Source organism: Stenella coeruleoalba (assembly GCF_951394435.1).
Source record: "Stenella coeruleoalba genome assembly, chromosome: 1".
In the NCBI taxonomy this organism is placed as follows: Eukaryota; Metazoa; Chordata; class Mammalia; order Artiodactyla; family Delphinidae; genus Stenella; species Stenella coeruleoalba.
Genome location: NC_137169.1, coordinates 85,105,696 through 85,122,700, shown reverse-complemented (window position 1 = coordinate 85,122,700; position 17,005 = coordinate 85,105,696). Strand labels below are relative to the sequence as shown.

General features: G+C 36.7%; 1 protein-coding gene across 2 annotated transcripts in view; it reads left to right on the top strand.

The window, feature by feature from the left end:
• DPYD (dihydropyrimidine dehydrogenase) overlaps positions 1 to 17,005 on the top strand; it is an 814,043-nt gene that overhangs the window by 775,685 nt on the left and 21,353 nt on the right. For both annotated transcript variants that reach the window (XM_079926015.1, XM_079926014.1), the window contains one exon: positions 15,884 to 16,027. In XM_079926015.1, coding sequence (XP_079782141.1) covers positions 15,884 to 16,027 — 144 coding nt within the window. The remainder of the gene's footprint in view (positions 1 to 15,883; positions 16,028 to 17,005) is intronic.

Genomic DNA, 17,005 nt, shown 5'->3' with positions numbered 1-17,005 from the left:
CTTCTGGTTTAATGGAAATGAGGCGGAAAGTTATTGGGGTTTGAAAATTTATTTTAAACAAAATCTTAAAAATACCCACTGACCTACATTTATTGAAAGAAAAAACAGTCAACTCCAAATGTAATTGTTATCTTGTCAGGTATTTATTAATAGACAGACAGCTGTCATCTTTTTAAAATGCGCTGAGTTGACAGAATTTCATTTACATAAATGGGTAGACAGTCCTTTTCTTACTTGTCCAACAAACTGGAGACAAAGTGCCTGCCAATGTTTTAATTTCTTTTTCATGTTCTGGTTAGAGAGTGAGAAGAATGCTTTCACTCCACAGTGTCATGAATATGATAATCTATGGAAATCACGGAAAGCAGGTACTTAAGTTAAGCATATACTGTACTATGGGATTCCCTGATGAATTCAAGTCTCTTCTGTTTAGAGAAGATGTTGTTGCCTGTGAAGTGACAGACTGCCAGATGTTCGTGAAGTAGCACGGTAATGGGCTCAGATCTTAGGATCTTTCCCCAACCCCTACAGATGACAGCATTCACTTTAGGGCTTGGCTTCATTCTTTAAGCACTAGTGTTTACATTTACTTCGCAACTATCAAATCTTCATTTCCTTACTTTTACTTACTTAAACATGTGGAGCATAAAAGTATATAACAATGTGAGCAATTCTTACTTTATAGAGGGTATGCAGTCTGGATGTGAAATAAACAATTTTCCTTCATGTAAAACATGATGTTAATCCATTGACTTTCCTTGTAAAAGAGGGAAAAATAGTTTACTGGAGGGAGGGGAATGTTAATTCTAGGGTAATGGTAAGCCCATAGCAAAAGATGCTAAAGCACATGTAAGATAATAATTGAAAAAACTATAATACACTGCTGGAATTTCTGTAATAATGATGATGTTGAAGACAAGGACTAACATTTATTAAGTGCCTGCTATGCACAAAACTCTAGCTTCATTTTATATACAGTGTATAAATTATATAATCCTTACTACAACCCTATGAAATGTTATTCCCATTGTATGAATGAGGCAACTGAGATAATATGAAGGTTAAGCAAAATTTGACTAGGTCAAAAACCTAGTAAATAATGGAACCAGGATTGGAAGCCAAGCTCAGTTCAAGGACTGCACTGTTTATCCTAAATACACTGCCACCCAGTACCTTCATTCACTAAGAATATACAATGAGTCAGTCAGGGTTCAAGGTTCTGGGCAAACATCAGTGAATGAAACTGATGAACAACCTATTCTGGTAGTTCATACCTTTTAGAGAGGATGGAGAAATGAACTTATTAATTAATTAATTATAGGATTATTATTAAAAGGGAGATACGCAGAGTGTGATTTGGAGGGCCTACTTTAACTGCAAAGTCCCTAAGGCTATAGGAATTTATAAGACTTGAGAAAAGCAAGACCAGTGTGCCTGCAGTATAGTGGATTAAGAGGAGAACAGCAAAAAAGAAAACTGAAGAAGTAGTTGGGGACCAGATAAATCTGCAATCATTGTGAAGCTTTTAGATTTTATTTTAAGTGCGCTGGGAAACCATTGGAGAATTTTAAGCAGAGGAGTGACCTGTTCTCACTTGTGTTTGAGATAACTGCTCTGGTAACTATGTGGAGAATACATTATATCAAGTCAAAAGAGAAAGCAGGCAGATCAGTTAGGAGGCTATTGCCATGTTCACTGTGAGAGACAGTGAAGCCTTAGGCTAGTGCCGTATCAATGAAGATGGTGAGAAGTGGGGAGTTTGGGGATGTGTGTTGGGGGTGGAGCCTGGATGTTTTGCTGAAGGATCAATCTACACAGGATGATAAGGGAAAGAAAGAAGCCATAATAACCCTAGGGTTTTTACTTGAGCAAATGGGTGAGCAGTCACTCCATTATCTGAGATGGGAAAGATTAGAAAAGAAACCTATTTGGAGTGAAATAACAAGGAATCTACTTAAGACATGTTAAGTTTTGAGATTGCTTCTCAACATTTAATTAAATATGTTAATTAAGGTGCTGGACATAAGAGTCTAGAGCTCAGTTTAAAGAATAGAACTGGAGCTATAAATTTGAAAGCCACAGTTTAAATGATGTTTAAGGCCATAAGACAAGATTAAATCACTTGGAAAGAGTATGTCAACAGAGGGGGAAAAAAGAGTGTCTAGGACTGAGCCTTGGATATTCTAAGTTTCACAAAGAAAGATTTAACCAGCAAAAGAAATACAGAAGTGATGTAGGAGGAAAAGAAGGGTAGTATTTTAAGAAGGAGGGAGGGCTTACCTAGGTTGAATATTTCTGAGAGATAAAGTAAAATGAGCACAAAAATGCAGCCATGTAATTTGAGAAATAAAGGTGTTCGTTGACCTCATTACCAAAGCATTTCCATGGTTTGGAATGGAGGACAAATTCCTGACAAGAGTATACTGAGGAGTAAATGGGAGGTGAGGGTGTGAGGACAGACACGATTAACGATTCTTAAAAGAAATTTAAAAGGCAGTAGATAAATAATACCTAGAAGCGGCTGTAGATTCAAAGGAGTTATTTTATTTGTTTTATGTATTTGTTTTCAGGATGAGAGATTAAAGCACATTTGTGTGTTAATGGAATACTTTTTAAAAGTGAGAGTGAATCATGGGGTGGGCAGAGATAAAAATTACAGAGGCACATTCCTTTGGATGACCAGGCAGGTGTGAGATAGAGCCCTCAGTGGAGCCTTTGAAAGAACCAAGACACTTCCCATCATAGCAAGAAGAAAAGATGAAGGATGATAGTACAGATGAGGTGGATTTATAAAATTTAGAACAATTACTTCAAAAATGTTAACCAATAATGTAATGATCTTTAACCGAGATCATCAACTAACAATGAGAAGGAGTGGCAGTTTAGTTTTTAGGAGAAAGAAGAAGGTATAAGAATGTCATCTTGTAGTGAGAAAGTTCAAGAATGACAGTGGTGGGCTTCCCTGGTGGCGCAGTGGTTGAGAGTCCGCCTGCCGATGCAGGGGACACGAGTTCGTGCCCCGGTCCGGGAAGATTCCACATGCCACGGAGCGGCTGCGCCCGTGAGCCATGGCCGCTGAGCCTGCGCATCCGGAGCCTGTTGCTCTGCAACGGGAGAGGCCCACGTACCGCTAAAAAAAAAAAAAGAATGACAGTGGTACCGTACCAAGGCTTATTGGGTACTTAGTGCCCATTTGGGGAATGGGGAGCAGTCATATTCTCCAGCCATATTCAGTTTTCAAGTGTAAATATAGACTAGCTGGATAATTGGGTTAAATACGGGCTAAGATTTTGCCTGGTGAGTAAAGCAAAGGGTTAGAGGTTGTTGTCGGATAGGATTAGACTTTAAACAAATAATCAGATAACTATATATCATTGAAAATTGTATAAATGTTGTATGTATTCATAGGATTATTTATTTATGTTTAATCCTATTACATGACAAACTACTACAGACTCCTTGAGGATAGGAATCATATCTTTTGCCCTCTGTTACATCTTCAATACTTAGCACATAGAATGAGCCTTCCACAAGAACACATTTTATTAGATCTTTCCCTTGCCGAAAAACATACAATAATTTTTGGCGAAATAGCAGCTAAAAAGCTTGGGAAGGACATGGCCAGTCAATATAGAGGAGAAGGGGCTACGCTTGGAGTTGGGAGACCTAGGTTTGAGTTTACTCTGCTGCCTACTGTTATGTGGACTTGGGCATTAAGTGTTTGCCACATCTGTGGGCCTCAAGTTTCAGCAATATTATAATAATTATGTTATTGTGGAAATTGAGATAATACACAAAAACAATTTCTAAAACCATAACCGCTATGGTTTCATGGTTTTAGAAATTTAGAGCTACATAAGAGTTTTAGAGTTTGGTGTTAATGCTTCTTAGGACATGTGATATTCAACAATTGGCTGATGTCTGATGAAGCTCAGAAAATTATGTACTAATGGCTGGTTTCTTTGACTGCTGTCCTCATTTTGTGGTATTAGCCAATGCAAAGAATTAGGCTCATCTTTATAAAAGACTGGCAGCCAATGGCTGCGGTAGGGGGTCAAAAGAACAGTAGCATGTACTGCATAGCCATATGGCCTTTGTAAAGGCCACAGAATCAAGTGGATTATTCTTTCCCTGAAGCTGAGTATTTGACTTAATGTGATAATTGCCTAGATTCACAATTGTTCAAAGTAAACTTTTAATAAAATAATGGTTTTTGTAACTATGGTCTATAAAATGTTTTGTTGTTGGATTTTTTTGTTATGAATAGGAAAATGAAATAGTTGGTCCTTACTATTTTCTTGATAGAAAACTTTAAACAAAGAACCTGGAAAATACAAAGAAATTATTTGTATTGAGCTCTAAGCCATTGAATCTAAATTGATTGCTGGAATTATACCTTACAATACCTTATCACTACAAATGCTATCTGTTTTTACAATTCCCTGTTATTATCAGATATTGGATTATGCAATATTATGGACCAGGCAAAATTGTATTTGCCTGGTCATTAGGCATTAGATCAATCCCACTCTTGCCCAGCATTGTGCATAGAGAGAATCTTTCTGAATATTTTATATGAAAAGTGTTTAGACTAGATCACTTATTGTCATCATTAAGCTGTGACCACATATGGTTAGCTGAAATTTCTTGTCAGCACAGCTTTCTGTTGATTTTAATCCTTCATTCATTCATCAAATATTTAATTAAAGCCAACTATATGTAAAGAATTAAGAGGAATGACAAAACATGTTAAAAAAGTATCCTGTTCTCAAAATGTTTATGATCTATTCAGAAAAATAGAAAATACATAAATAATGGTATTATAGTTTAGAAAGTGATGTGGAAGAGAGACAGAGAGGAAAATCCAAATCTGTGGGGCAAGGATTGCCTTCTGTAGTGACCTAGGTTTGGATATGAGTCTGATGTTACAGATGGATGTTAGCTAGTGTTTTCTATTCTGTATGCAGAAGCTATTGTTTATGGAGAACTTTGCCACGCATATAAAAGATTCTTTTCCCATGTTAAATACTTCCTACTAGCATGGTAATTAACTATGTTAGAAAAGTCTTTTCCTTTCAACTAAAAACTTGCACTTACTTTTATTTTCTCTCCAGTATAAATCTCCTGCTTAGCATAGAAACCCTAAAAATTGACTTTCAAAATGATGATCTTTTTTTCCAGTATGTCCTGAAATGTAACTCCAAATAGTTTTGATTGGATCAAAATGTAACAGTTTTTGTCTTGTGCCACACTTTGAGGTAAGAAGGCTTAAAGCAGTCATCCAGGTGTTTCTTGTGTAGGGAAATACTAGGTATCATATTGAATAAATATGGAAAAGATTGATTAATCTTCTACTCTGGCTCCAAATATAGCCTGAATCCTGAATGCTTTTTTCATATTGATAGCGGTCCCATTTCCTTCATCACTCCATTTTTCTGTTTTCCTTTGCTTCCACACCATTGAATGAAGTAATTTTTATTCCATTTTCCCTTATTGGTGTTTGCACTTGACATTCTATGCAATGTTTAGCCATGAAAGCAGTAGCATTTTGAAGGTGGATTTCAAAAGCCAATTATTTCATTCAAGTCGTCCTAAAGCATTGGAAGAACTATAGCTCAGGAAGTCTTTCTTCATGTGTAGCTAGTATTTTGTGACATTTTTATAATTCAGCATACTTCATCTTTATATTGTTCATCATATTGAGCATAAATCATATTTATATTCATATTAAAATAACACTTGGGTTCTATGCTGCTTTATAGTTTTTAAAATGGTAAAAGCTGTATTTTAGTAATCTATCCGTGCCTTCCTATTTCAAAAAATTATGAAGAGTAGGGAGGAAGGGTGGTCATTGTTATTTCTGTTTTACACAGATGACAACTGAGGCTCACAGAGGGCAGGTGATTTGTTTTAGAAACTAAGTGTCTTAGTCTCTGCATCCCAAGACGAGTGACCATTCTGTATATTGCACTGCTTTAGTAGAAGGCCCTATTTTCCTTTAAAAACCTAAAACTTTGAATATACACAAATGCAGTTGACGTGTATTTGTGTTTTAACCTTACTCACTTGGCAATTTCATGCCTGTTATCACTTATATCTACTCCTACTATGTGTGTAGTTGATTTTATATAGAGTGTGTCTCAGGTGAGTTTGTAACTAGACATCAAACTTCGTAAAGATAATTACAGTGTAGTGTTAGTTGTGATCGTAGGAATTTCCCAATTTATACAGATTATAATAGCTTTCTTTTTAAAATTGTTTTTATTTCTGTTAATTATCTATACAGATTTCATTATTTAATAATGAGATAAAATAGCAATGCTATCTGTGGTTGTACTGATGAAGTCTAAAACAGTTTAACTCCAATCTTAGGAGTTTGATAAACATTATTTATAATATCTATATTTTACAGCTTCAACAGATTCAGAATGTTCTATAGCTAAATAGGAGGGAAAGAGGTATATATCAATATAATTTATGACTCAGTCCAATGTTTCATCCACAGACTATGTGATGCTACCTGGGCATAAACCCTGAGGATTTCTAACTGAATTTGAAAACAAAACAAAGTGACACACTGGAAGGAACCTTATAAATTATCTGGTCCAACCTCCTCATTTTACAGATAAGAGAACTGAGACTAAGAGGGAGTCACTGCACTGTCATAGGTCACAAGAAGAGCTGATAGCAAGACTAAGATCGGAGCCCCATCTCCCAACTCGGAAGCAAGTGCTACTTCCAATATACCACATTATTTCCCCCAGAAAGATGCCTCCCACAGGGCGCTGCATCTTGAGAATGAAGTATATTAAATTCACATTTGGCTGCTAATCATTTTCTCAGCATCTCTATGGTATTTCATTAACTGCTACATGTAACACTCTGGCCTTTCACCTGTATTAACTTGAGCTCATTAAACTTGAGGCCAGTAATAAACAGGACTAAACTAACACAGATATTTTGCATGGTATGTGTTCAGCATTTTCTTTAATGATGTCTACTGTGTGAGGTGTTTTCCGCTTCACAGTTTGTGGAAAAAGAAAAACGGGAAGCATAGATTTCAAGGAATGGAATATGTGTGTAGTATGCTTCTTTATAGCAATCAAGAATACATTAAATACTCATTTAATAAACTTTGTAAGTACTACATCGAAATATGAGTGACAGCGTAGCAGAGAGTCTAGCATCTGGCAGACTGGGATTTGAATCCTGGCTCTGCCATTTATTAATAAGTGAAAACTGGAGCAAGTTATTTAGCCTTTCTGAACCTCAGTTTTCTCATCTGTAAAAGGGGACAAGAACAATACCCACCTCATGGGGTTGCAATGAAGAAGAGATTAGGTACTCATGCGCTTTGCAAAGGTCTTGGTGTATAGCGATGCTCAATAAATATGCTGATTTTGATGAAGATAATAATGATGGTGCAGTCCCTTCCTGTATAGAACTTACAATCCCCTCTCACTAGAGCTATTGTTGAGGAAGTTGATTTCCTTCACTTCTCCCCCAATTCATCATCACTACAAAACACAAGCAGGAGTCCTCCAGAATGCAAGGAAAGAAAAACAAATCCTATTTCATCCTTCCCAGGCTCCCTACCACCACTGTTTTATGCTCATTTTCACTAAGGTGTAACTCTTCTGTAGTTCACAGCCTATGCAGCCACCCGTGAACACAGTTCCCATGTGATTTTGAAAATGTTGGAGACTCTGATTGAGCAGGGGATGGTGAGAGAGGAGGGGTCATTTGCAGAAAGATGAGTAGCAAAGAGGTAGAGACAGAAGATTTTCAGAGAGGGTTCTGTGTCAGAAAGAATGAAAGCTAGGTGGTTTCAGGCAGGAGTCACTGTCAGAGCAGCGGTGCAGCAGCTGGTGGGTTGTGAGGGAGTGAAAATCAACGTGTACTGTTGGAGTTGGGATGTGTAGTCAGTATTGGCTCTCTATTTTCCAGAGTACTGTATAATCTTTTAAAAAATGTTATGTCATCTATTTCCCTTTTCTGCTACAACCAGAATCCTATCTCCAACATTCTGGATCATTCTCCTCTTTTTGCCAAAGCACCTACCCAAAATTCATCCTTCTTTCTGCCACCACAAAGACCTGATTACATATTTTCAAATATCTGGTGTTTCCCTACACCCTGAAGAATAAAAATCCAAACTGCTTTGCGCAGAATTCGGAGCCCTTCATAGATTTCCCAGCTTTACCTGCTAGTATTCCTCAGACACTTACTCTGTTTTAGTCATGTAAGAATAAGTTCATTCTGTAGTTTCTTAATGTTTCAACCCTTTACTCATCCATTCCTTTCTCTTTTTACCCCCCTTTCCAACACCACACACTATTTCTCCCTTTTATAATCTTTCATCACAATTTAAATTCCTCCTTCACTAAGAAGTCTCTTAGTTGGAATTAATTGCTCATTAAATCAGGGTTACATCAAACTGTGCATCTCTTCCTCTGCTTATCCCTTTCTTCCTTATAATTACCTACATAACCCAAATGTCAGCTGAGGTCAACCAGTCCCATCCTTCTGGATATTGCTACAAAATTCCTAGAGATTATGTTCTCTATGTCACTTCTGGCAGTAAATTCCTATTCCCACTGATTTCTGAATCTCCCTCAAATCTTGTCTCTCGTTGGTCTCTATTCTTTGAGCTATATGCCAATCCAAGCATGAAACTCAACCCTATTTCCCCGACTTTCTTCCAAATTTCTCTCCAGGATATGTAAGTGGGTAGGAGACGTTTTTAAAGTTTTAGGGGTCATAGGGGAGGATTTGGATTGCTTAAAATTGGATATTAGCACTTCCTCTTTATAGAAGTACTCCCGTCATCACATCAATAGGCTCTTCTCCCTCTATATCTCTCGCTTTTCCTTCTCTTCATGCACGTTCCTCTTCCCTCTCCTCTCTGCTTTCTTTTTTTTTTTTTAAACATCTTTTTTGGAGTATAATTGCTTTACAATGGTGTGTTAGTTTCTGCTTTATAACAAAGTGAATCAGCTAAACATATACATATATCCCCATATCTCTTCCCTCTTGCGTCTCTGTTTCAAAATTCTTCTGCATTTCTCATGCATAGTGGTTTGACCATCTCTTTGGTTTTGTTTCTCTTCAATCATGCCATCAGGGCTTAATCTCCCGAACTCCAAGCTAAAGATATTGCTTTAAAAGTTATCGCTTTAAGCAATGAAGTTTATTTCTTTAGAGGAATCTGCTATACATCATTTAAATGATATTTCAATATAAAACAATAATGTTCTCACCTCAGTTCCATTGAATATGAGTCAGTCCTCCTACAGGCCATAAACTGCTTTTGGAAAGAACGACCTCCTAGTTGTCTTTGCAGCTCCAGCACAGGCACAGTCCTTGGCAAAAAAGCAAGTCTTATCTCCTTCATCCTTTGCTGGCATTCCATTCATGTTAGATTTTCTTCTCTTGGTTGACATTCTCCGTAACATACATCCCGACTTTATCACTTCACAACAAAATGTGCTCTGCTTCCCCTTCACGGAAGAAGCTGCTCACCCTTTGTATCTTATTAAACACAGAGCAGAGGGTCAGCAGTCTGCTGGCTCCCCAGCATCTCTTCCAAAGTATCGCCCTTCTCTCTCTGGTGTTTATTCCACTTGGAGGATTTTCCTCCCCTTTCCTGACCCTCACACCTCCAACTTCACTACTTGCCAACCGACTTTCACCCTATCCTTCAGAACTCAGCTCAGATGTCATTTCTAGAAAAGTTCTGTCCTCTCAGCCGGGGTCAGGTGCACATTGTCATTGTTCATCTGACATCCTGGGGCACCTCTGCCACAGCCTCTGTCTTGGAGTATTGCAATTGTTATTAACGACAGGCTCTTTAAGGAGACAGATTGTCTTTTATATATAAATTGTAAGTGTCTTGCACTCTACAAGTGGTTTTTTTAAATTTATGAATCACAGCTGTTGTGTAAGTATGATATAATTTTTAATTTTAAAGAACTTATTTCTGTAACTTAATTTCTTTCTGAAAGTAATTGTTTGGGATTGCCTGACATTTCAAACAACCAGCGGGATTTTTAAAATACATTCAAGATATTCATGCATGCATTCATTCAATAATTTTTCAAGTTTTGAAAAACCTATTGAGAAAAAAGCTAAGCAACAAGCCAAAAACAAGGGGGGAAAAAACATATTGAGTACCTGTTATGTGCTGGATCAAAAACTAACTAGGACCTCAAGTGGAGAAGATGGAGGCAGAAGCTAATAGTGATAAGGCAGCGACATAAGTGCAAGGCTAAAAAGTGCCCAGAGTGCTCTGCAGCACTGCAAGGCCCCCGTAACACTGCGGACAGAGGGGAGTCAGTAAAGGACATTACTTCAATGCTGTGAATACCAAGCTGAGAGGAAAATGCCAAATGGGCCTGTACCAGGTAAAAAAGACAGGGCGGGCTCGTTCTAGCATGAGCAAACGTGGAAATACAGAGCCTGGTACACAATGCAACATAAGCAGTTAAGGCTTGTGGGAATAAATTGGCAGGCATGCACTTTACAATTATTCCATTTTAATGCTTATACCGAGCATCAAATGTATCGTGAGTTAGATACTATCATTCTCATTTCATTGATAAGGAAAATTAGTAGCAGAATGGTTAAGTAATTGGCTCATAGTCACACAGGTAATGAGTGTAAAACTGTGATTTTAATGCAAATTTGACTTCTAAATCAGTATCCTAACCACTATGCAAATGCTGGCTTTCTGCTTTCACTATGAAGCATGAGTTATCTTTGCTTTTGACTGCTATAGACATTGCATTTTTGATCAGAAGTTGTCCACTTAAATTTATCAGGTTAAACTAAGAGTTATATTTCATTAATTTCATATATTTTGCATGTCCTACTCCAGTGTCCCAATGTGCACCACTGGGCACCACATAGCACTATGGTAATATAATGTACAGATGGCCCTTCTCTCTTTGTCTTCTTATTGTTTTCCACTGTCCAAATCTGATAATATCATGAAAAATGGCTTGCTGTTATATCAGTGATTAAGTATTACAAGCCAGTTATTCATGGGGAAAATCTGAGTTTCTGAATGTAAGCCATATGAAAGCAGATTTTGGAATAAAAATCAGGATCAAATGTAAGTGATTACTGTCATAACTGAAGGAAGGGAAGAAGAAAAGTAACTGAATTCAGACAGAACAGAACAGAGACCTCTCATCTCTGTCTCCCATACTTCCTTGCATCGAGCCAAGTGCACAGTGATTGAAATTAGGGTGTGCTAGGAACACACTCAGAGAACCCAGGTTCCCAGCCATCGTGCTCCTGCATTTTTTTTTTTTTTTTTTTTTTTTTTTGCGGTACGCGGGCCTCTCACTGTTGTGGTCTCTCCCGTTGCGGAGCACAGGCTCCAGACGCGCAAGCCCAGCGGCCATGGCCCAACGGGCCCAGCCGCTCCGCGGCACGTGGGATCCTCCCGGACCGGGGCACGAACCCGTGTCCCCTGCATCGGCAGGCGGACTCTCAACCACTGCTCCACCAGGGAAGCCCTGCATTTTTTATTTTAGGTATCCAAGAGTACTCCGTTGCCTTTCTGAGTTTTGTTAAAGATCAACTCTTCGAAAGTTTGTTTTCTTCACTTTTCTCTTTGGTGGTCATTTGATTGAGATTAAATAGTTTTCCAAGGAGCTTTGTATACAATGCCTTTAGATAACTGCAATAACCAGATATACTTGACATATAATTCAGCCTGGCAGTACCCCTTAATGAATGACAAGAGATACTTACAAAGTTAGTTGCAATGATAATTACACACATTACGTATGGAAATTATTCAGCCTTTAATGTAGCAAAGGACAGTTCCTGGCCCAGAGTAGGCATTTGATATTGCATATGTTGAATAAATGACAAAAGATAGATAGTGTAACTAAGTCATATGTGAACATGTTTTTGTAAAACATATAAAATAAATTCTTAGTTGTGAAGCATACTATATCCTTTACCTCTAATTTATTCTTCAATCTGTCAGTGTATACACACAGAAATGAGACATATATATATTTGGATTTCAGGTTTATACTGAGTACAAAATATGTATACAAATTAAAATACACACACATATATATTGCACTCAGTGTGTGTGTGTATATATATATATTTACAGTATATGCACTATATCTATACATATATATATATATATATCTTGCACTAAGTATAAACCTGAAATCATTTTATCTTTTATTACCATTTGAATATCAAATAAATTACTTTTCTTGCCCTCATTGTTTCAAATCAGATGAGAGAGTATGATTAGGAAAATAAGAGTTGATCCCTTACAGCACTATAGACCAGTGCTATTAGCCAACTTGCTGCCATTCTCATAAAAATTATGCAATTTAAATGGGAAGATACTAGTGCCTGCTTCTATTAGAAACAAGAACCCTCTTCTACTTCATAATATGCTCAATTACCTTTAGATTGATCCATGAATAAATTATAATCCAGATAGACCTCTTTACCCTAAAGCTTTGCTGGCTTAAGGTATCCTTGTTGATTCATTATGTTGTCACTTTTCTATTGGCAGTGTAATGCTTTTAATATCTGGACAGAGACAGTTTTAGTGTGAGATACTGTTATCTTTAAATGAGTAGGATTTAGCTTTTCTGGTGAGGACAAATTCATCAATGATGAATCCCTGGAGAAAGCATTGAAACAAAAATCACACCATTTCTGAGCTTTGTTCAGCTCATCAGTTACAAAGCAGCTTTCGAGAGTCCTAAAGAACTTTTTCCTTTGTTTAAGAAATATAGCATGACGCTCAAAACTGCTCTCTTTGAGTTACCGCAGGCTACAACTTTTTCTGCAAGAAAATAATGAATGAAGAGGAAAAGCTCCTGCTGCTGGCCCTGTCAGGCCCTGCTGCTTCTCCTCCTGCAATAGGAAATCAATTAACTATATGTTCAGACAGAGATTTGAACTAAATGCTTTATTAATCATCGCTGATTGCACACATATACAGTGGCCCTCTCTGCCTTCACCTTCACTCTTATTTCTATTTTGCTTTGGTTTGTTCCTTTGGCAAGATCTGAACACAAACATATGCCTAAATGTAATATGTGATCCTCTGGTGCAAGGGAGAATTGACCTTTTTATTTGCAGAAAACTTAACTTTTCAAATGTTCAGTTCTCAGCTATCCTAGAGGCATTCTAACGTGCGATGTAATAATAATTTTTTTAAAGCAGTGAAATTTCTCACACTAATGCAGAAAGCAAAGTGACTATGGCAGCCTTGAAGTTTTGGAACCTGGTACAATACTTCAGCCTCTGGGATCTCCATATGGCAGTGAGAAACTACATGAAAATAGACCCTGTTTGATTTGGAGATAAATGGCAGAACATTGAGGGGGCAGTCACTGATATTCTGTGTGGGTGTGCTTTCGATTTAAAGAAAACTTTGGCAACAGTTTTCTTTTTTTTCCACTGATTCTTCAACCCACACACAAAGAAAATCCTATAGGAATCTCTATGTTAAATTGAAAACCTCTCCTTAGGACTAGTTATAAAAGATTAGCACATTAGAATCGTAGCACCTTTAGTTATGGAAAGCCTGCATTAGTTAAATACGGTAAATGTGGTCAACCACGGCAAAAAAGTTACAGAAAATATCAGGCGGTTGGTGTCTATTCAGGCTGTATTCTATTCTGAATCAAGGGATTTCCTATTATTAATTATTATTATTTTTACCATTATTGGAACAATTTAAAATCATCACAGTTTAAATTTAACTGCTTTATTTCTCTTTGGATAAAGAATAATCTAAATGGAAAAAAATATCTCCTCTGGTCTATGTTTAAAAGAAGATAGATTAAAAAGTTCTGAGAATAATTTCTTTTGAATAATTTTACAGAACATTTAGGTGGAATGAGATAGTGTTGAGGAAGGTAAGGCCCCATCAAGGAATCAGGATGATGGTTCAGATTTTCATAGAGCTTGCCTTTATCATGAGGGATCTGCTAGACTCAGAGGTCATGTGTTTCACACTAACAAGTCTTGATAATAATCTTCAAGGATATAAGATTAGGGTAGAGGTGTCCTTGATGTGTAAGAGAAGTGTGGGGAGATTGATATTCTGACACGATTTATATCAAGTGGACGTACATTCACCAAAGAAAGGACCCTCGGGGCATTTCTTTGGCACCAAGTGTAATCTGTAACACCTCATCTGCCCTAGGAAAAGAATCATTTCATAATAGGACAAGCAAGCACTATCTTTTCTACATGAAAAGGGCTTACATATGTGATAATATTGAGGATTTGTTTTAGACTCTATTTTATGCTTTTTAACAAGACAGCATCACTTATTTTATGATAAAATAGATACAACATATTCATATATTTTCTCCCTCTGTCATATCATTTCATATTACTGTAATCATTAAATACTGTAATTTAGAAAAGCATTAAGGTGCAGAGATGAAGTATATAGTTCTGGTTTAATTGTGTGTATTAATTTGGCATTCATAACATTGTTTCTATTTGCTCAGCTTGTTGACATAATTACAGTAAACTGGTAATGGAAATAACAATCTTAGATAGTTCCACATGAATATTTTCTGCTAATATAAATTTTCAGTTGCAGTTTGGCCAAATTGGAACACAGTTTCAGTTTAGTTTACCTACTGTAGTGACACCTCTAAAGGACCAGAGAACTCATTTTCCTAGAGTGTTATGCAACCTGGTAGGTAGAGGCCAGTGTTTTAAAACAAGTGTGATTTTTTCACCTAATTACTTGCTGGGGCAGAGATCAAGATGACCTTGGAATGCTGTAGTTTTCCAAGCCTTCACTGGCTAGGTAAATCTGCTTTATTCTGCAGGAGAGCTAGCGGGGGGGAGGTGGGGGGGCGTGCGGGGGCGGCGGGTGGTATTTTTGCAGTCTTTGAAAAGAGACCTAGCAATTCCAGGTTCCAGGCAGACACAGAACATTTGGAATTCAGTGGTGTCTATCACCAGCAGTATATGTCAGTAAAAGTGAAGATCAAAGGTTCTAGAAGAGAAGGACAAAGTGAAGAGGAAATAATTGTCGGATAATGAATAGTATGAGGGCATATTCATGTTAACGTGAAACCACTTAGCATTTTTCCATGACACCCAGGTATCTTTCTAAATGAACTTTGTAAAGTACAATTGAATAACCTTGAGATTTAAAGCTCCATAATGTGATTTTGAATACTGAGGGAGTTTGTTGAAGCACTGTGTTATTTCCTCTGCTTTTCATTTCTATTTTTGCCTCTTTCATGCAAAATAAACTTTATTTTCTGTGCAGAGAAATCAATATTTTTACCATTTTGTTTTTCAGCTATTCCAGTAAACTGCAATCAACGTTAGTTACAATCTTTAAAGAGATGTAGTAAGAATTTGAACACAATAAAACAGAGATACAGATTTGAACTTTGGCAAAGTACCTTTGCTATTGACAAAAGCATTTGTCAGAGACTAGGCTGTGTCTATATTGTGCTAAAAACCTGATGAAGAGGAAAAAAAGCATCAATAGGTTTCACCTTCTGTCTATATGAACTAAACAAATGGTTTAACAAATAGCTATTGTTTTAAGTGAATGATTTGGTTTACCATTGTGAATTTTACTCTGTTTAGAAATGTATTTCAATTAATATTTGTATATCTAATACATACCTATTTGGTAAAGGTATTGTGCTATTGTGTTCTTTTTAATAATTAATGGACTCTGTTACGTAGAAGACTAGGGTCCAAGAATGAATGAAGACCTTGTTACAGTATATGTGAAACAGTCTCAGAACACACATTTGTTTGTTTATAATATTTGTGTTTATATCCTCACATTTTTCTCTTCTGTGAGCTAACATACTTTCTTATTTGTGTGTTTTCCTATTAGAAACTGCCAAGTTTTGGACCTTATCTTGAGCAGCGCAAGAAAATCATAGCAGAGGAAAAGATTAGACTGAAAGAACAAAATGCAACTTTTCCACCACTTGAGAGAAACCATTTTATCCCCAAAAAGCCTATTCCCACTATTAAGGTAAAGATTAAGCTGTATATATAAATATGTCTATTTTATTGTTTAGTTTGTGTTTATTTCCTGTTTAAATATACCACTGTTTTTTTTTTTAATATATTGAGAGTTTTAAAAATTCGGTCTGCAGTGACAGGATAGCCTCTTTTATTTGTATATTTTATACTTTTTAGAACACTGTCAAATATGTGTTTCATGCAAATTTTGGATGTATTAAATAGGCCATAAAATATTACAGTGAACTCTTTGTCTTCTTACACTCATTTAAAAATTACTGTAATCTTAATTAAATCGAAGAGGTATCTTAGTCATACAGTACAACTAAATTATCAATATGCACCATCAATATCAACATGATACCTTACATTTTGGACAAACTTTCTCTGCTTCAGCCTTGGGAAAGCCTGTACAAATTTGGGTTTCAGGAAATTATTTTCTGGATAATATCAAAAATTATCATTAAGATGGAATTATGTGTGCATTATATTTCTTGTTTTTCTTCTTTAACTTCTTATTTTGAAAAAGATGTAGATTCACATACAGGTGTAAGAAGTAATACAGAGAGGTCTCATGTACCCTTTACCCAGTTTCCCCCAATGGTAGCATGTTGTAAAACTGTAATACAGCATCACAACAAGGATAATGACACAGATACAATCAACAAGGATAATGACACAGATACAATCTACTGATCTTATTCAGATTTCTCCAGTTGTACTTCTACTCATTTGTGTGTGTGAGCACACACGTGTGTTTAGTTCTGTGTAATTTCACCCCATGGGTAGGTTCCTGTATCCACACCACAGTCAAGATATGAGTTCCATCAGCACAAAGTTCCCTCAGCTTGCCCTTTTATAGCCACACCTACTTCCCTCCTGCCCACCTCCCTCAAGATGGAATTATTTTAAAGCAATCATAATTTAAAAAAAAAAAAAAAAGAGTATTACTGGTCCACATTCTCTCTGAAGTCACCATCAGGGAATG